This window comes from Microcebus murinus, chromosome 1 (genome assembly GCF_040939455.1).
Source record: "Microcebus murinus isolate Inina chromosome 1, M.murinus_Inina_mat1.0, whole genome shotgun sequence".
In the NCBI taxonomy this organism is placed as follows: domain Eukaryota; kingdom Metazoa; phylum Chordata; class Mammalia; order Primates; family Cheirogaleidae; genus Microcebus; species Microcebus murinus.
This window is the reverse complement of record NC_134104.1, coordinates 57,167,446-57,189,007: the sequence shown is the minus strand read 5'-3', so window position 1 is coordinate 57,189,007 and position 21,562 is coordinate 57,167,446. Positions and strand designations below refer to the sequence as shown.

The following is a 21,562-nucleotide window of genomic DNA, read 5'->3' as shown; positions in this document are numbered from 1 at the left end:
AGCAACCTCAAACTCCTGGGCTCAAGCGATCCTCCTGCCTCAGCCTCCCGAGTAGCTGGGACTACAGGCACAAGCCACCATGCCCAGCTAATTTATATATATATATATTAGTTGGCCAATTAATTTCTTTCTATTTTTATGGTAGAGACGGGGTCTCGCTCAGGCTGGTTTTGAACTCCTGACCTTGAGCAATCCGCCCGCCTCGGCCTCCCAGAGTGCTAGGATTACAGGCGTGAGCCAACGCGCCCGGCCTAAAATTGAATTTCTTATAGACATCATATAGCTGTGTCTTGATTTAGAATCTAGTATGATAATCTCTATCTTTTAACCGTTATGTTTAGGCCATTAACATTTAAAGTGATTTTTGATATAATTTGATTAAAATATACCATCTTGTTAGCTGTTTTCTATTTGTTCTTTGTATTTGTTCTTTGATTCTCTTTTTCCCCCTACCTTCTGTGGTTTTAATTAGGCAACTTTATGATTCTGTTTTATATTATCCATGAAGTTATTTATACCTCTTTTAAAAACATTATTAGTGGTTGGCCTATTGTTTATAATACATTTAATTTCCTTCTACCTTCAAATAATACTTTAATACTTTACATATAGTGAAAGAACCTTATATCAGTATATTTCCATTGCCTCTCCCCCATTACTTTTGCCAGTCTTATATGTCATATTTTACTTTTATTTTTACTATAAATATCTAATACCTTGTTAAAGTTACTGCTTTATACAATTAGTTTTCTTTTAGTGTCATTAAAAGTAATTATACTTTACCTTCATTTCTTCATGTAGATCTGAGTTCTTAACCTATATTATATTCTTTTTTTTTTTTTTTTTTTTTTTTTTGAGACAGAGTCTCGCTTTGTTGCCTAGGCTAGAGTAAGTGCTGTGGCGTCAGCCTAGCTCACAGCAACCTCAAACTCCTGGGCTCAAGCAATCCTTCTGCCTCAGCCTCCCAAGTAGCTGGGGCTACAGGCATGTGCCACCATGCCCGGCTAATTTTTTCTATATATATGTTAGTTGGCCAATTAATTTCTTTCTATTTATGGTAGAGACGGGGTCTTGCTCTTGCTCAGACTGGTTTCAAACTCCTGACCTCGAGCAATCTGCCTGCCTCGGCCTCCCAGAGTGCTAGGATTACAGGCGTGAGCCACCGCGCCCAGCCTATATTATATTCTTTATGCCTGAAGAACGTCCTTTAACATTTCTTGTAGGGTAGATCTGCTGGCAGTGAATTCCTTATTTTTATTTGTCTAGGAATCTCTATTTCTCCTTCACTATTGAAGGATATACAATTCTGGGTTGACAGGCTTTTTTTTTCCCCCCAACATTCTAAAGACATTATTGTCTTCTTGCTTTCTTGCTTGCTTGGTTTCTGACAAAAAGTCTGCTATAATTCTTATCTTTGTTCCTTTGTAAGTGTCTATGCTGCTCAGGCTGCCATAACAAAATACCATAGACTAGGTGGCTTAACAACTGAAATTTATTTTCTCATAGTTCTGAAGGCTGAAGAGTCCAAGATCAGGGTGCAAACATGGTTGGGTTTTGGTTAGGGCTCTTCTTGGCTTGCAGACAGGCTCCTTCTCACTGTGTCCTCACACAACCTTTCTTTGAAGAGGAGGGGCTCTCTGATATCTCTTTTTATAAGGACATTAATCCTATTCAATAAGGGCACTACCTTTAGGACCTCATTTAATATTACTTCCTTAGTGGCCTCATGTCCAAATACAGCCACACCAGGGGTTGAGGCTTCAACATATGAATCTGGGGGGGGACACAGGCATTCAGTCCATGACAGTAGGTAACATGGGTCTCCCCCACCCCACCCAGCTACCTTCAAGACTGTGTCTTTGGTTTGCAACAGTTTGAATGTGATATACCTAAGTATGGTTGGTTGGTTGGTTGGTTGGTTGGTTGGTTGGTTGATCTTGCTTCAGTGGTCTTAAGTTTCTTGGATATATGGTTTTGTGTTTTGTCACTAATTTTGAAATATGTTTACCCATTATTTCTTCATATATTTTACCTGCCCCAATCTCTCCTTCTGGGATTCTAGTTATGCCAGTACTACATCATTTCATATTGTCCCAAAGCTTCTGGACGTACTGTTATGTTTTTCACTCTTTTCTTTTGCCTTTCAGCTTGTGTTAATTTCTATTGCTTTACCTTGAAGTTACGTGATTCAGCTGTTTCTTCCAGAGATAAGCCTGTTGAAGTCCCTCTTCATTTCTGTTACCATGTGTTTTTTATTTTTAGCATTTTTATTTCAAATCTTTTTTATAGTTTCCATGTCTCTGCCAAAATTGCCTATCTGATCTGGAATGATGTCTACTTTTTCCATTAGAGCCACTAACATTGTTATTTTAAGTTATTTAATCTTCTCTCTCTGATAATTCCAACATCTCTGTCATACTTGAATCTTGTTCTGATGATTGATTGCTTTATCTTTTCATGATGTGTTTATTTCTTGTCATTTGGTAAGACTTTTTGTTTTTGTTGCTGAAAGCTAGATATGTTGTTCAGGACAATAGAAACTGAGATAAATAGGCCTGGAGTATGGTGATTTGTGTTAATCTAGCCAGGAATTGGGCTATGTTTCAAGTTTGTTGTTGCTATGGTTACCACTATTGAGGTTTGTTGTTGCTGTGGGCACCAGGCTTTGGGTCTTCCCTTTGTGCTTCTCCCCAGAGAGAATCTGCCTCTTACAGTTCTCCCAGCTATAATCCACTCTTATTATTGGAGGTTTGTATAAGTGTGGTGATAGGGTACAAGGGACAGCATTCTCTGTTCTGATTAAGTCTTAGTCTTTGGAGTACACAGCATTGGGTACTCACAAGAATTTTTTTTCCTGCTCTAGAGTTAGAGCTTTTTTGCCCTCTCCCCTTCCCTTCTTTCAGCTTCAGAGAATACCCACCACAGTCTCAACCTGTGGTCTTAAAGTCCTTACTTCTGGAGCATAAGGCTCCTCCCACCCTTAGGTGAGAAAGGAAGAACTTGTCTGGGAAGAGTTCCCTGTGTGCCCTTCTCCCAGCTGAATGGTGCTACTGTACATGATGCCTTTTGTTTCCTAAGGAAGGATGCTCTGGACAGATTTTATAGTTGCTGCTTTTCCTTTTACCCAGACAAAACCATAGTGAGAATTTTCTCTGTATTCTTCCTGTTCCTCTCTTTGAAACCCTGGTAGGGTTCATAGAGGAAAAGCTTGCAAAAGGTTGGGAACCATCCCCATGACTGTGATCCCAAGGAGCTTCATGCTTCTCATGCTGGCCCACTCTAAGCCTCCAGCAATTCACCAAAATTTCTAGTTTAATTGTCTTGGTGGCTTGTGCCTCAGGTGACTAAATGCTTGGGTCCTGTGCCTCTCTGTGTCTACCTCTCCAAATTTGGGGATAGCTTCAGGTCTTCAATAAGTTCACAAAAAGTCATTAATGTGCTGTCTGTCCAGCTTTTTTCTTGTTGGAAGCAGACTGTTTATGCAGATTAAGAATTATGAAAAATATATTATTGCCAAGAGTTTGTTTTATTTCTCTCATTATACCAAGCCCCAAACTTTTCTTTTTAGAAACATTCATCCATAGCAATGGACAAAAAGATTTTGTTACATATAGTCTAGTTTCCATTTAGTTAGTCAACTGTAGCTATCTAAATTGAGATAGATGCATCTATAGACGGGCTGTGCTTGGGCCTTCTTTGAGAGCAGCTTTAGATCTAAAATGCACATGGCAGTTGTCTCCTTTTCCTTCTGGGCGAAGATACTCTGCACATTGTGCTTTTCCACCCAGTTTATCTTGTGATCTTATTCCTTTTGATGCACCATATTCTGCCAGGCAATTCTTTACTTCCTTATATGCTTTATATAGCTGTTCCCAATAAACAGCCTCCCAGGCCATAACAATGTTATTCCTTTGGACATCATAGTGGTGCTTCCAAACCAGTGCCTGCTGCGATTTCTCTGAATCAGTTGCATCTTAGATGTGTTTGATCAAAGTCTGCTGTACCTCTTCTAGTTGAGCAGTTTTTTTGCTGAGTTTACCAGCAAATCATCCGACCTCTGTGTAATTTTCTAATTACATAGATGAGCAACCCCACTGTTAATACAATAGAAAAGGTCTCTGGGGCAATTACATATATTTCTTTTGCATAGAAAATATAAGCTCTTTGCTCAAGGTCAGGAGTTCGAAACCAGCCAGCAAGAGCGAGACCCGTCTCTAGTATAAATAGAAAGAAATTAATTGGCCAACTAATATATATAGAAAAAATTAGCTGGGCATGCTGGTGCATGCCTGTAGTCCCAGCTACTCAGGAGGCTGAGGCAGCAGAATTGCTTGAGCCCAGGAGTTTGAGGTTGCTATGAGCTAGGCTGATGCCACGGCACTCACTCTAGCCTGGGTAACAAAGTGAGACTCTGTCTCAAAAAAAAAAAAAAAAAGAAAAGAAAAGAAAAATAAAAAAGAAAATATAAGCCCAGTTACGTGTGTGTAGGCTCCTGCTCCTTTATCCTAAAGGAACATGAAGAATTCCTCAGGAAAAAGCCCATGACAAGCTTGTCCTCTCTATTCAGGAAGAGATGGTACAGGGGCAAGACATGGCTACAGTTTAGTGTCCCTGTGACCCGGGTGGAGAACCTGGAGGAGCTTGTCAGGTACAGCAGTAAGATGGCCACTTAGGGGTCTCATACAGTGACCTTCTGAAAATAAAGATCTGAGCTCCTCTTAACATCCCATTGCTATATTTTTTTAATTAAATGCTTATATTTATCAGGCAATAACTTTTGTGGCTGTATAAATATGCTTTTAATTGATGGGTAGTTGAAGTTTGTGGTTGAAAAGATAATTTTATCAGAGAAGACGAGGCAAGATTTGAAGCCTTCCATAATTGCTTAACAAGCATATTTGCCCATTGAACAAATATCTCTAAAGCTTCTACTATGTGCTAACCATTGTTATGTGTTAGAATAGAGCATTTTGAAGGATACAGACAACAGCCTTGCCCTCAGAAACTTTATATGCTAGTTGGAGGAAACAGACAGGTTAACAAAAGAGTTAGGGAGGGAGAGGGATAATGGGAGTAGCAGGATGGGAAAGACCTCTCTGAGGAGGTGGTATTTCAGCTGCTGGTTGCTGAGGAGGTGTCTGCAATATCCTCCTGTCCCTGCCATTTAGGGACATGTTAAATGTGAGATGCCTATTAGACATCTAAATAAACATATTACATATGTGGTTGGATATATAAGCCTGAATAACAAGACTGCAGTAAGTAAGGAATCTGGAAGTCAAAAACATGTCAATGTTTTTAATGCTCTGGAAGAAGCTAAGATCACCTTGGGAGACTGGATAGAGAAGAGATGAGAATCCAGGACCAAGTCCTAAGGGACATGAATAATTATTCAGAAGATTGCAGGAGCTAGTAAGGTAGAAGGACAACAGCAGAGTTTACAATCAAAACACTGAGAGAAAAAAGTACTTCTGTTAGGGAAGGGGGTATTGGAGAACCCAGCTAAATGCTACCAAGTTCAATTTAAGGCACAGACAAGTGACTCTTAGACTTGGGACCCTGGAGATCATTCATGACCTAGTCAAGAGTGCTTTTAGTGGTGTGCTGGGAAGGGAGCCTCATTCCAGAGGAGAGCATAGGTGAGGAAATAGAGACTGAGAGTATAGATGAAGATCATATGGGTTCAAGAAGGATTTTTTAGTTGGTGATTGTTTTTTTTGTTTTGTTCAATTTTTAAAGATGGGAGATACAAGCATATGTTGGCATACTGATGGGAATGTCCCAGCATTAAGAGAGAAATTCATGATACAAGAGAGCAAAGGGTATAAATCACAAGAGTAGGTAAGCAGGAATACATTCCAGAGCAAATGGAAGGTAGCTTATAATGCATGGAAGGCAGAGAGTTTAGGGGCAGTGTCACCTGCCCTGTACTTTCCTTAACGTAGCTGTAACTCCTGATCTTTCTCTCAGAGCATAGTGGCTGATAAAGATACACATTTTCAATGAGTCTTATTTTTTGAATGTCATTTGTAATTACATAAAACATAATTTAAGTCAGAGAGAAACCCAGATTTTGTATCCCTTTTTAGCCTGAGTGAACTATGTGCTCTATGAAACCCTGGCTGCATATTATTCCCAATATAAGTGCTGTCTCAAAACAGCATTGTATCATGTCATCTGCACAGCAGATCATGCAGACAGGTGCTATTATAGATATTTTATATAAAAGGGAATGGGAAATGTGGTAATAGTGATGAAATACAACCGGCTCTATTGAAGAATCCTTAATTGAGGGAGGACGTACACATTTGAATTAAATCACTGTGTAAGAACACGAAATTCTGACTCAAACAGAACTCTTAGTAAATATTTTTCTTTGTAATTTTCCATGGAAATGTAGATTTTTTAAAAAGTCTGAAGATAATTTTGGGGGGAGACCAGAACATAGCCATAGAGTTATTCTGGGAGGACAGTTACACCATGACATGTACACGTGAATAGGTTCTTTTGGCTGAGCTTGAGGGATTTTCCAAAGAAAGGGTTATTGTTTGGGTTAAATTTTTGTCTGCAAGTTCCAGCTGCTGCCTTTATGCCCCAAGGACATTTCAGTGGATGTGGAAATGGTCAGTTTCTCTGTTTTCCCCTTCACTTAACCCTCGGCTTCCTATTACTACTCATGAGAAATTGTTGTAAATAATTTTTATTTCTGGCCATTTTCATTCACAAGTTTCTCAAGTGCCTGGAGTAAAGATTATAAAGCTTATTTGGGTTTAACTGCTTTAGAGAAGATGGACATTTCACTTTTAGGAATTTGTACAGAAATAGGTAGTTTGCATTGGAAGATAGAGCATTCCTCCCTTCTATATTAGCAATGTTCCAGTGCTGTCTCTGTCATTTTTTTCTCACAGGAGGCTCAGGCACATCAGTTTTTCAGAACCTGACAATTCACCACTGCCCTTTTCCTGACATGAAATTATGGGAAGCAAAGAAAAATAAGCTTAAATGAAATGTTTTTGCATTTATACCGCAAAGATGACAACTGTGAAGGCAGTCTGCAGTCTTTGTTGCTTTTGTATCTTTCACAGCAGGTGTCACTTGCCACCGCTCACCATTTTTAGTAGTTTTTTTCCTTCTCACCTTTCTTATAGGCTAGTTTCATTAAAAGAGAAAAAAGAAATAAAAGAAATAATGATATCTGTAAGGTAGACCATTAAGTCTCTGTCATTTTTCTCTGGCGCACTCCTCAGGATGCAGGTCTTCTTTTCTCAGTGCATCACCAGGGATAGTTAATCTGGTGATGCACTGAGGGATAGTTAAGCCCTCCTCAGAGGGGGGAAGGCTGCTTCATGATGAGCAAATACTTTTATCTTGTCTCTCAACTTATTTATTGTTCATCACTTAAAAAGAAAAACAGCCGGCGCGGTGGCTCACGCCTGTAATCCTAGCTCTCTGGGAGGCCGAGGCGGGCGGATTGCTCGAGGTCAGGAGTTCGAAACCAGCCTGAGCAAGAGCGAGACCCCGTCTCTACTATAAATAGAAAGAAATTAATTGGCCAACTAATATATACAAAAAAAAAATTAGCCGGGCATGGTGGCACATGCCTGTAGTCCCAGCTACTTGGGAGGCTGAGGCAGGAGGATCCCTTGAGCCCAGGAGTTTGAGGTTGCTGTGAGCTAGGCTGACGCCACAGCACTCACTCTAGCCTGGGCAACAAAGCGAGACTCTGTCTCAAAAAAAAAAAAAAAAAAAGAAAAACAGCCCAGTAGTAAGAATATTCTTCTAGGCTTTGAATGGAATATCTTTACATCTGAATAGGGTTATTTATGTCTAATCTCCCATAATTTAAATGAAGGGGCTGCATTGCTGGGTTTTTCATAAAGAGGAAAATATCCTGATCACTCTCCTAAACAGATGTTTTACTTTTTAGTAACTTGGTGAGTGGTGAATCATTTATGTGAACAATACTGAATAAACCCAAGAAATGCATATCCCTGATTCTTGAAGGACTCATGACCAACTTCTCCTAATCCTCTTAGCAGAACTGTTTCCTTTTCTTTTTTAATTTCCAGAGCTTATCATGATTAACATACTGTTTAGTAGTTACATGTCCAAATTAAATTCTTTAATTTTTTATTGAAATCAAACTCATGAGTTGTTTGGTCATGGCATTTTACTTCTTTATTTTTTCCAGAAAGAACTAGAGAAGCAGAAGAGAATTAAGAGGTACCAGCAGCTGGAAGCAGTAGCCAAAGAACATTATAAAAAGGTCTTGCTAAGAAGAAAAGGTCTAGAGCCTTGGAAGAGATTGAGAATTCAAAGCAAGCAAAACATGCAGGTACAGTGTCACACTGTGTCACTCCCCAAAACTAGAAAATGGACTTTCCCAAATACAACAAATGTCCAATTAGGCTTTCGGGGAGTTTGATTATTTAATGCCATAAGATAAATGAATTCAATGTATATATTTATTTGTTTTGGATAAGAGTTTAGATCTGGGTCTGGGCACAGTGACTCACGCCTGTAATCCTAGCACCCTGGAAGCTAGGCGGGGGGATCATTTGAGGTCAGTAGTTCAAGATCAGCCTGAGCAAGCGTAAGGCCCCATCTCTAGTAAAAACAGAAAAAGTTACTCAGGCATGGTGGTGTGTGCCTGTAATCCCAGCTACTCAGGAAGCTGAGGCAGAGGACTGCTTGAGCCCAGGAGTTGGAAGTTGCAGTGAGCCAGATTGTGCCACTGCAGTCTAGTCAGGGCAGCAGAATGAGACTCTGTCTCAAAAAAAAAAAAAAAAAAATTTAATTTGGTCTTCTAAGGTAGAGAAAGACTTATATTTGAACAAGTTGGAAAAATCTATAGTAAATTTTTGATTAGAGAGCTCCAAGATAAAAAGAATAGAGGCTTCTCTCAATTTTAGCAAAGTTTAAGAAAGAAAAAAGTTATTACCATAAGGTATAATTAGATTTCTGCTATAATAATAAAGTTGCATAACAAACAACTTCCAAATATCAGTGACTTACAACTCAAATATTTATCTCTCACACATGTCTATGGACCAGTTGTAGATTGGGTTTCGGTCTTCCCCACAAGCCTCTCATTCTGGTTCCAGCAGCTACTCAGGGCATGTTTTTCACCTGGCAATTGTCAGAGGTACAAAAGGCCAAACAAATTATGTAAACCCATATGAAACCTCTGCTTGTAGCATGTCCACTAACATTCCATTGGTCAAAGCAAGTCATAGCACCAAGCTCAGGATCACTGAAGGGAGAAGGCAGCTCCATCCACTCCATAGGGAGGCACAGTGAAATGATAATGGGTGTAGAATTCTATTATAGGGAACAGTAATCTACACAGAGATATATGAAATCAAACACTCTACCACACAGAGATATATGAAATCAAACACCACTGAAATTTATGTAATTTCCCTAACAAATGTATCCAGTGCGTAGAAAAGGGCATTCAGCTAAATGATCAAGTTCAAAACAGATCAAATGATAGCCTGTCTTCTGGCTCCTAGGCTGGGATGAATCAGGACAGGCATAACTCTCAGGTGCCACCGAGACCTCCTGTGGTGGTCATTTTGGCCAATAAGTATGACTGCCAAAACTCACTTGGATCAGTCACATTCACAGTGCCAGATATCTAGACAAATGTGTGACTATTTGGAGAGGACTAAGAAAGAAGAGTTTTCCCCTATTGCCTCTTTAAAGAATACAACAGTACTTTTGAAAATCTATGAACTCTTGAGTTGTCTGTTTATTTTGATAGAATGATACTCTGAGCCTTTTAAAATTGATAAGACATTAAATTATTCATGTTAGTTTTCCATCAAATGGCTTTGTGGTTTATTGATAATGTCTAAATTTCAATGCTAGTGACAGCTCATTCTACAAAACTAATTGCAAGTATTGGCATTTTCTCAATTAGACAGTGGTTAAGTACGTAATACAGAGAGGTTTGTTATGGAGTTGCCATCTAAGATCCAGGAAAGCAAACTGAGAATGCTCCCATCGCCCACTGCAAAATTCAGTGGAAATGAAGTGGTGGCTTTGGAGGCTGTTTATTCCATTTCCATAACCAGCCAGTCACCTTGATCTTCAAGGAGTCAGCATTGAGAAGCAATATATGATGTGAATCTATAACCTCCATATAATAGGGTCAATAGAGCTTTTAGGACATAAGCTGTATGGACCTTAAAATTCTTCTTCTCCAGTAACTGCCTAAATGTGGTTTACAGTACTGTCCACCAAGGTGATGTGTGTTTACTTAAATGATATAAAATTTAAGGAATAATTTCCTTTTCTCATTTAAAAAATTGTCTAGGTGGCAGAAGTACATTACTCTTTGGCCTTACAGAAGAAATGCTTGCTGACGTGGTTCCATTATAGTCAGGAAAATCTGGCTAGGAAAACGGCCCAGGCTGATCAATTTTATTCCCAAATATTGCTTAGGAGAGTCATCCAGAGCTGGCAACAGGTAAAGCCACAGAGAAAGGTGCTTTAAATATATCTGATTGCTCAATCCTATGAAAGAAAACTAAATGGAATCTAGAATTTCATGGTCATTATGTTTTTTAAGAACCAAAGAGTAGACAATCCAATTCATTACTTTGAAATAAACTTGAAAATCTCCAATTGATTGGTTTTTAATATAAAATCTTAAACATGTTTCTTTTTGCACAGTGTGTGTATACAAACAATAACGTGTCATTACATCAGCTCTTGTTATTATACTTGTTTCTTGTCTCACAGTGCTCAAGTGATTTTATTAGAAACCTACCCCTTCAATCTAGTAACTGGTTCTGTTGTTATTTTTATAATACATTGCAGAGGATATTATCTTGGCTGCTATGTTATTCTTTCCTCTTTATTCCTCTAGTGTCCTTTGTTCCTGTTTTGTTTCTGTTTCAATTCTGTCTCATTTGTACTGTTTATTTGCTCTAATTCTTTGTCCACTGATGATATTTGTCTCACTTCTATTCTTGTCCTCATCCCCAGCACCTGACTCATCTGGAGGAAGAAGCAAGAAAACTTTGTGTACATTTTCTTCAGAAAAAGATTTTCAGGGCCTGGTTTAACATGGTCAGGGAGGCAAAGATCGATTATCAGAGCAAGCAGAAGATTGCGGCAGAGCACAGCGACAGGTGAGGTTTTGATCTCCAAGAAAATTCACTGTCTGACTTCACCATTGCTCAACAATATATTATTCTTCTGGAATGTGTCTGAAAAGATGGGGTTTTGGGGGTGAGGCTAGGAGAGCAGGGCACTCAGAGACACCAGGCAGGAGTGGCAGTCTCGGCTCACCCACCGAGTAGGTGAGTGAAGAAAAGATAGTAAGCCCCCTGGGACTCCAGGGTCCCCCATCTTTAAAATGAGGAGAAGGAAGAGGCCTGCCCTTTTTACCTCACTGGGACTGGCAAGAGAATAAAATGATGTCAAAGACGTGAAACACACTTAAGCAAATGTACTATATTCTTTATTAGTCACATAGTTTCACTTTTTATGTTCAAATTCTTTTTGAATATTTATTGTGAAATATTATACAAAAGTGCTTAAATCATACAAATACAGGTTAATGAATTACTATAAAGTAGACACTCATGTCACCAGTAAGGTGAAAAGGTAGAAGATTGCTGACCCCTGGGCTCCTTCCCAATCACAGGTCTCTCCTAAAGATAAACTACTCTCCTGACATTTACAGTGAACACTTCCTGCCTTTTCTTTTTACTTTTACCTCCTAAGCATGCAGCCTTCAGTGCTATAGTTTAGGTTAGCCTGGTTGGAACTTTATATATATGGAATCATTCTTAGGCTATATTAATATTTAAAATACAGTATGTCTTATTTAATCCAGTGTCTTTGGGAAATAAGGTATTCTATATAAGTAAGTTCTAATGTTAAGCATTTTGAATGGCAATGTTCTTAATTTTATTATGCACTTCCCTTTGAGACTAAACAAATGATCTGTCCTTTTTTGGTGATTTGGTATCATTCTTTATGAGCATCAGTTAATGTGGTGGGCATATTCGGTGATGCCTCCAGGTTCTCAGGTGTGAAGACTGTTGTGTACGTGTAGAAAAGTGCCCCTTTTCTCACGACCCTCAGATTCACTTTTGGTTGCTTTATTTTCACTGGTGTATATGTGCGTGCGTGTGTATCTCTCTCTCAATTCCTTATAATTGTTTTCCCATCTTATTGCCACTAGGGTGCCCACCTCCACCCAAACCTGCTCATCTATAGTAACTGGAAATCAGTGGGCTGGGAAACAGATAAGCAAGATGATTATAGTTTTGTCTAAATTTAAATAAATACACAAAGTGTATTTATTTAATGCCCTCACAAAGTGAGGGCATTCAGAGGACTTCCCTTTGAATAAAATGCTTACACTTTAGAGTTTGAAGTTTAGGACTCAATATCTCTGTACTATGGAGAAATAATTTAACGTTTTGAAGCCCCCCTGTTTCTCTTTTATAAAATGAGGATGACAACAGAACCCATCTTAAGGAGTTATTTTGAAGACAAAATGAGGTAACATAGTAACTCACCAAATGCACTGCTCAGCCCAAAATAGGCCTAGTTTTTTTGGTTTAGTGTCATTTTGAATGTGTTATTGTTAAACATCCTTTTTACTTGCCTTTTTCTTTCTCTCTCGGCCACTGTATACAGACTTAGGGATTCATTTGGGGCTTTCACACAAACTATCTTGTCTGTTTGTGGTGTAATCGGGGTAGGGGACAGATGTCATGATTTCCATTTTCAGGCAAAGAAATAAGCTACAAGTGGGTAGGTGAATTGCCTAAGGTATGCAAATAACAAATGGCAGTTCCCTGGACTGCAACCAGGTTTTCTGACTCTAAAGCATTATCTTCTTGCTGCATCAGTCTTTCTCCCCATTTTTCTAATTCACCCTTATTTGTAAACTATAAAATATAATAGTAAGATAGTGGTCCTATTTAGAGTTTGAAGTTATGAAATCTATACAGGAATCCATGCTGTCAGCAAGAAATAAATTCTCAGCCAGTGTCTACTTAATATAAAAGCATTGTTGTGACTTCATCTCTTCCCACTTTGCTTTTTTTTTTTTTTTTTTTTTTTTTTTAAGCCTCTAAACATTTGGCATCACTTTGCTTTTTGTTTAACATGTTCCAGCCCCACTGGCATCCTATAATGTTCTTGAGACAACAAAGCTCACTTATACTTCCAAGGTTTCACATGACCTGATCTTCTCATCATGCAGCTCTCTGCTCAAATGTCACCTCCCTAATCACCCTAACTCCATCACTGTCTATCCATTAACCTGCCCTATTTCCTTCACAGCACTTAAGGCTCTCAGTAAACTGTTTACATGTTTATTATCTGTCCCTTCGAGTAGACTGCAAGTGCCACACCTTGCTCAGTACTGTGTTCTCAGTGCACGACACTGCTTAGTACATAGGTTTGCAGTAAATATTTGGTAAATGAATGAATAGATGGATTTTATTGGAAGACATAATATTTAAAGTCACAGGACCTTTAAAAGGAGCTTTAACATTAAAAAATTGATATTCAAAGTTATTACTCAATTTTATGTGAATGAAATGACTCTAAAACATTGGCTTCTTGCTGTATTGAAGAGCTGTTGGTGAAAGGGAAGAAAGGAGGGATGTCTGTTGGTTTTAGGACTGACCTTTAAATTGTAATAATATTCAGAAAAATGATTCCCACTAAGAACATGAAGTTTAATTTCACATATCTATATTGCTTCTGCATAATTTTATAAATCTGGCATTTATAAATGGTGGGACTAACAGATGTTACCAGTCTCTTGTTATCAGCAGTTATTTTGCAGTTCTGCAGACAGAGCTTGGTATGCATTTGTCTCATTTTCAGCTGGATCAGTATTTCTGATATTGCTTGTTATTGTGGTTCTTAACCACAGTACCATCATGAAGTAGATAGTAATGAAAATCACAGACCTGGACCCCAGAAAATGCACATATACACATCACATACAACTTTACACAAAATGTCAAGGAATTTGTGGACCCCAGGTGAATAACCCTTATCTTGGTGACTTAAATTATATTTATTACACAATAGACCCACATTTAATTTATCAAGACATATTTTCCAAGCATAAAAAATACCTAATAACATGATCCCTGGCTCTCATGATTTGGCAGAAAACACATCAGATAGATACATACATACATACGTACATACATAAAGGTTTCCAATTCCAGAATGGTGATATAGAAGCAATCTGGCTTCACTCCTTATCACAGCAAACCCAAAACAAATATGTAGCTCTGAGATTATCACCATCAATATGCCAGGACTCAAGTATGTGCATGAGACAGTTCCTGGGGCCACAGAGAAGTGAAAAAAAACTCTGAGCAGATGGTAAGAGACTCAGACTTCCATATCCACAGCACCCCGACCCCCAATCTGTCTAACACAAAGTACATGGAAAAATTTCCCCCAACTCATAGTTTCTACACTGGAAAAGTGAGATAAAGGTGGACAACCAGCTTCCCCAGCATCTTGGGCTCCCTAGCAGGAGACCTGTCCCTGCCTTAACCCATAGGAAGCATCACAAGTGCTGAAGGGAAAAATGTCCCTGAGGACAGCCAGAGACAAAGTGGGGAAGCAGGACTACCATCCCTAGTCCTGAAAATTCTGCTGTGTAACTAAGCCAAAGGAGATGCCAAATCACAGTGGCTGTTCAGCAGCACCACATCGTAGCAGGTTCATTCCACAAGTCCACTGGGCACAAACCCTAAGCCAGCTGTCCCACACTACTGGGATATCCTTTTTGGGATCTCTCCCATTAGGGATGGGCAGCACTCTGTTTACTAAAGCCTAGGCTTAAGGCACCATCTAGTGCCCAAAAGGAGGCTGTGCTCTGTTGGCAGGGGGAAGAGGGGAACTAAATAGGCAAAGAATTTAGGAACTAAATAGGCAAAGAATCTCTGATCAAATATATCTAACAAAAAACAAGCTAGAGAGAGAAGACTGGAAGAAATAACCAACCCTTCAATGCAAAGACACAGACATACATCCCCAAGAAACAATATCAAACAGGGAACCATGACCTCCCCCAAAATGCAAAGTAAGGAACCAGTGAATAACCCTAATGAAGCAGCAATATGTGAGCTCTCTGACAAAGAATTCAAAATAGCAGTTTTAAGGAAACTCAGTGATCCCTAAGATAACATGGAAAAGCAATTCAGAAATTTATCAGAGAAATTTAAGAGATTAAAATAATTTTTTAAAAATCAAATGTTGGAACTGAGAAGTATATCTGCTGAACTGAAAAATCATTAGACGCTCTCAAGGCAGAATAGATCAAGCAGAGGAAACAATCAGTGATCTCAAAGACAGTCTACTTGAAAATACACAGAGGAGAAAAAAGAATGAAAAGGGAGGAAGATCACATACAAGATAGAGACAGTTACCTCAAAAGAACAAATTAGAACAAAAAGAACAAAAGAATTATTGGTGTTCAAGAGGGAATTGAGCAAGAACAAGAGGTAGAAAGCTTATTCGAACAAATACTAACAGAAAACTTTCCAAAACTTGAGAAAGATATAAATATCCAGGTACAGGAAGGTCAGGGAACACCAGATTCAACCCAAATAAGACTACCCCAAGGCATGTAATAACAACACTGTCAAAGATCAAGGACAAAGAGAGGATCCTAAAAGTAGCAAGAGAAAAGAAACAAATGATATCAAATGATATATAAAGGAGCTCCAACTCATCTGGCAACAGACTTCTTAAAGGAAACCATACAGTCCAGGAGCAGGTGAGAACATTTTCAAAGTGCTGAAAGAAAAAAACTGCTATCCAAAAATACTGTATCCAGCAAAACTATCCTTCGAATATGAAGGAGAGATAAAAGTCTCCCAAACAAACAAAAGCTGAGAAAATTTACCACAACCTGATCCATCTTATAAGAAATGCTAAAGTGAGTTCTTCAATCTAAAAGAAAAGAAATGCTAACATGCAAACAAAATATATGAAGGTATAGAGCCCACTGGTAAAATTAAGTACATGGACAAACCCAGAATATTCTAATATGGTAATTAGTGGTGAGCAATTCACTGATAATACTAATATGAAACCCCAAATACAAATCTATCAAAAACACTAATAGCTACAGCAATCTGTTAAGAGATAGTCAATATAAAAATGTGAATTGAAACAACAAAAAGTCAAAAGTATGGGAATGAAGTTAAAGTACAGAAGGTTTTTTTGTTTTCTCTGTTTCTATTTTTTTGTGTGTGATCTAAGATTAGTTGTCACCTCTTTAAAATAACTTATGTCTATAAGATGATTTTTGTAAGCTTCATGATAATCACAAACTACAGTACATTAAAAATAAAAGCAACAGGCTGGGCACGGTGGCTCATGCCTGTAATCCTAGCACTCTGGGAGGCTGAGGCGGGTGGATTTTTTGAGCTCAGGAGACCAGCCTGAGCAAGAGCAAGACCCCATCTCTACTAAAAATAGAAAGAAATTAGCCAGACAACTAAAAATATATATAGAAAAAATTAGCTGGGCATGGTGGCGCATGCCTGTAGTCCCAGCTACTTGGGAGGCTGAGGCAGGAGGATCACTTGAGCCCAGGAGTGTGAGGTTGCTGTGAGCTAGGCTGACGCCTCGGCACTCTGGCCCAAGCAACAGAGTGAGACTCTGTCTCAAAAAATAAATAAAAGCAACAATTAAAACATACTACCAGAGAAAATAACAACAAAGGAAGACAAAAAAGAGGAAAGGAAGAGTTACAAAATAACCAGAAAATAAGCAACAAAATGGCAGTAATAAGTCCTTACTTATCAATAATAACACTGAATGTAAATGGACTCCAATTAAATTTTAATTCTCCAATTAAAAGATACAAAGTGGCTGTATGGATAAAGAAACAAGATCCAACTATATACTTCCTATAAGAAGTATACTTTACCTATAAAGATACACATAGATTGAAAGAGAAGGGATGGAAAAAGATATTCCATGAAAGTGGAAACCAAAGAGTAGGAATAGCTATACAGGTAAAATAGACTACAAGTCAAAGACTATAAAAAAAAAAAAGAAGGTCACTATATAATGATAAGGGGGTCAGTTCAGCAAGAGTATATAACAATTATAAATATCTATACCAACACCAGAGCACCCAAGTATATAAAGCAAGCTTTAATAGATCTAAAGGGAGAGATAGACTATAATACAATAATCGTGGGGGACTTCAACATCCACTCTCAGTAATGGACGGATCATCCAGGCCACAAAGAAACCTCAGAGTTAAACCACACACTAGACAAAATAGGTCTGACAGTGACAGAACATTTCACCCAAGTGATGCAGAATGCACATCCTTTTTCATCAGCACACGGAACATTCTCCAGAACAGACTCTGAGTCCACAAAACAAGTCTCAACAACTTCAAAAAGTAGAAATCATATCTAGTATCTTTTCTGACCACAATGAATAAATGTTACTAATAAAACTAGTTACTAATAACTAGAGAAATCTCAGAAAATATACAAACATAAGGAAATTAACATGTTCCTGAACAACCAATGGGTCAATGAAGAAATTAAGAAAGAAATTTAAAAATTTCTTACAACAAATGAAAATGGAAATACAACATACCAAAATCTTAGGGATGTGGCAAAAGCAGCCCTAAAACAGAAATTTATAGAATAAGCACCTATATCAAAAAAGCTGAGGCCAGGCACAGTGGTTCACACCTGTAATCCTAGGACTTTGGAAGGCTGAAGAGGGAGGATTTCTTGAGGCCAATGTTTGAGACCACCCTGGGCAACATAACAAGACCCCCCCCATCTCTATAAACATTTCTTTTACAAAAAATTAGATGGGCATGGTGGCACATGCCTGTAAGTCCCAGTTACTCAGGAGACTGAGATTGGAGGACGCCTTAAGCCCAGGAGATAGAGGTTATAGAGAGATAAGATCAGGCCACTGCACTCCAGCCTGTGTGACATGAGACCTTGTCTTAAAAAAAAAAAAAAAAAGGAAAGGCTTCAAATAAACAACCTAATGATGTACCTCAAGGAACTAGAAAAGCAAGAACAAACTAAACCCAAAATTAGTAGAAGGAAAGAAATATTAATAATAAAGATCAGAGTAGGAATAAATGAAATTTAGACTAAAAAAATATAGATCCATGAAACAAAAAGCTGGTTTTTTTAAAAGATAAGCAAAATCTAAGGAAAAAAGAAAGAAAACCTAAAATCAGAAATGAAAAGGAGACATAACAACTGAGACTACAGAAAAAATACAAAGAATCATTAGAGACTATTATGGTGAATACTATATACCACCAAATTGGAAAACCAAGAAGAAATGGATAAATTCCTGGACCCAGATAGCCTACCAGGATTGAATCACGAAGAAACAGAAAACCCCAACAAACCAATAACAAGTAATGAGAGCAAAGCTGTGACAACTAAAGTCTTTCATCAAAGAAAAGTCCAGGACCTGATGACTTTATTGCTGAATTCTACCAAATATTTAAAGAAGAACTAACACCAAATTTACTTAAAATGTTCAAAAACATTGATGAAATTAAAAAGGAAGGAATACTTCCAAACTCATTCTATGAGGCCAGCATTACCCTAATACCAAAATCAGACACAAGGACACAACAAAAAAAGAAAACTACAGGAAAATATCACTGAGGAACATAGGTGCAAAAGCCCTCAACAAAATACCAACAAACCGAATTCAACAACACATTGTATAGATTATTCACCACAATCAAGTGAGATTCATCCCAGGGATCCAAAAATAGTTCAACATATGCAAATCAATAAATATGATACATTACATTAATGGAGCCAAGAACAAAAACCATATTATTAACAGATGTCAAAAAAGCAGTCAACAAAATTCAACATCCTTTCACAATAATAACCCTCAACAAACTGGGTATAAAAAGAACACACCTCAAAATAATAAAGGCCACATATGACAAACCCACAGTGAACATCATTGTGAACAGGGCACAATTGACACCCTTTCCTTTAAGAGCTGGAGCAAGACAAGAATGCCCACTTTCACCACTTTTATTCAACATAATACTGGAAATCCTGCCCAGAGAAGTTAGGCAAGAGAGAGAGAAAAAAAAAGGAATCCAAATTTAAAAAGGAAAAAGCCAAATTAAGCCTTGTTCACAGATGATATGATCTTAAATTTAGAAAACCTAAAGACTCCACCAAAAAAATGTTAGAACTGATAAAGGAATTCAGTAAAGTTGCAGGATACAAAATCAACATACAAAAATCAGTAGCATTTATAGATGCCAACAGAGAATAATCTGAAAAAGAAATCAAGAAAGCAGTCCTGGCAGTCCCAGTGGCTCACGCCTGTAATCCTAGCACTCTGGGAGGCCGAGGTGGGCGGATTGCTCGAGGTCAGGAGTTCGAAACCAGCCTGAGCAAGAGCGAGACCTTGTCTCTACTATAAATAGAAAGAAATTAATTGGCCAACTAATATATATAGAAAAAATTAGCCGGGCATGGTGGCGCATGCCTGTAGTCCCAGTTACTCAGGAGGCTGAGGCAGGAGGATCACTTGAGCCCAGGAGTTTGAGGTTGCTGTAAGCTAGGCTGACGCCACGGCACTCACTCTAGCCTGGGCAACAAAGCGAGACTCTGTCTCAAAAAAAAAAAAAAAAGAAAGAAAAAGAAAGCAGTCCCATTTATATAATAGCCACAAGAATATAAAATACACTGGAATAAATTTTAATCAAAGAAGTGAAAGATCTATATAAGGAAAACTATAAAACATTGATTAAAGAAATTGAAGAGGACACAAAAAAATGGAAAGATATTTCACGCTCATGGACTGGAAGAATATTGTTAAAATGGTAATACTACCCAAAGCAATTTACAGATTCAATGAAATCCTTATCAAAATACCAATGACATTCTTCACAGAAACAGAAAATATAATCCTAAAATTTATATGGAACCACAAAAGACCGTGAATAGCCAAAGTAATCCCGAGCAAAAAAACAAAACAAAACAAAACAAAAAACAAATAAACAAAAACAAAGCTAGAGGCACGATACTACATGACTTCAAAATATACTACCAAAGCTCTGGTAATCAAGTAAGCATGGTATTGGCATAACAACAGACTCATAGACCAATGGAATGAATAGAGGATCCAGATACACACTTATAGCCAACTCATTTTCAACAAAGGCACTAAGGGCATGCAATGGGGAAAGCACGGTCTACTCAATAACTGGTGCTGGCAAAAATGGATATGCATATGCAGAAGAATGAAATTAGACTCTGTATCTCACCATATACAAAAACCAAATCAAAATAGATTAAAGACTTTAAGACCTGAAACTATGAAACTACTAGAAGAAAACACTGGGGACACCTTCCAGGACACTGTCTAGTCAAAGATTTTTTTTGTGGAAGATCTCAAAAAGCATGGGCAACAAAAGCAAAATAGACAAATGGGATTACATCAAGCTAAAGGGCTTCTGCAGCAATGGAAACAACAAAGTGAAGGGACAACCCACAGAATGAGAGTAAATATTTGCAAATCATCCATCTGACAAGGGATTAATAACCAAAATATATAAGGAGCTCAAACAACTCAATAGCCAAACACCAAATAATCCAAATTTTAAAAATGGGCAAAATGAATAGACATTTCTCAAAAGAAGACATAAATGGCCAACAGATATATGAAAATATGCTCAACATCACTAATTATCAGAGAAATTGAAATCAAAACCACAGTGAGATACCACTTCACACCAGTTAAAGTTGTTTTTATCAAAAAGAGAATAGCAGATGCTGATGAGTATGGAGAAAGGGGAATCCTCGTACACTGTTGGTGAGGATGCACTCATTGTGGAAAACACTACGGAAGTTCCTCCAAAAAAACTAAAATTAGAAGTACCATATGATCCAACAATTCCACTACTAGGTATATATCCAAAAGAAAGGAAATCAGTGTATCAAAGTGATATCTACACTCCCATGTTTATTGTGGCACTGTTCACCATAGCCAAAATATGGAATCAACCAAGGTACCCATTAATGGATGAATGGATAAACAAAATGTAGTATATACACACAACAAAAAAAGAATAAAATCCTGTTATTTGCAGCAACATGGATGGAACTGGAGGTCATTACATTAAGTGAAATAAGCTAAGCACAAATATCTATTATACATTTTAAAATAGAAGAGAATAATTTGAATGTTCCTAGAATAAAGATAAATACTTAAGGTGATGAATATCCTAATTTCCCTAATTTGATCTTTACACATTATATGAATGTATCAAATTATCACATGTACCCCCAAAATATGTACATATCAATAACAAATAAATTACTTAAAAAGAGATAGCTATAGACTAAATAAGTGCCAAACCAGTGATCATAATCATGTGTTTTAGGAGTTCAGAGCAAAGAAATAAAAATGTAGGCAAGGATGATGAGGGAAGACTTCCCCCAAAAGGCAGAGCATTTCAATTAGGGTTGAACAGTAGAAGTTAAAATGTAGAAGTCAGAAAACTGGAGTG

At 37.8% G+C, this 21,562-nt stretch overlaps 1 protein-coding gene across 4 annotated transcripts in view; it reads left to right on the top strand.

The window, feature by feature from the left end:
- Positions 1-21,562, top strand: part of CCDC191 (coiled-coil domain containing 191) — an 85,678-nt gene that overhangs the window by 61,696 nt on the left and 2,420 nt on the right. For 3 of the 4 annotated variants that reach the window (XM_012787557.3, XM_012787554.3, XM_012787556.3), the window contains 3 exons: positions 8,192-8,335; positions 10,322-10,474; positions 10,996-11,141. In XM_012787557.3, the coding sequence (XP_012643011.2) occupies positions 8,192-8,335; positions 10,322-10,474; positions 10,996-11,141 (443 nt within the window). Of the gene's footprint in view, positions 1-8,191; positions 8,336-10,321; positions 10,475-10,995; positions 11,146-21,562 lie in introns of those variants that run through there. The other variant, XM_076001565.1, reaches the window with a different exon arrangement.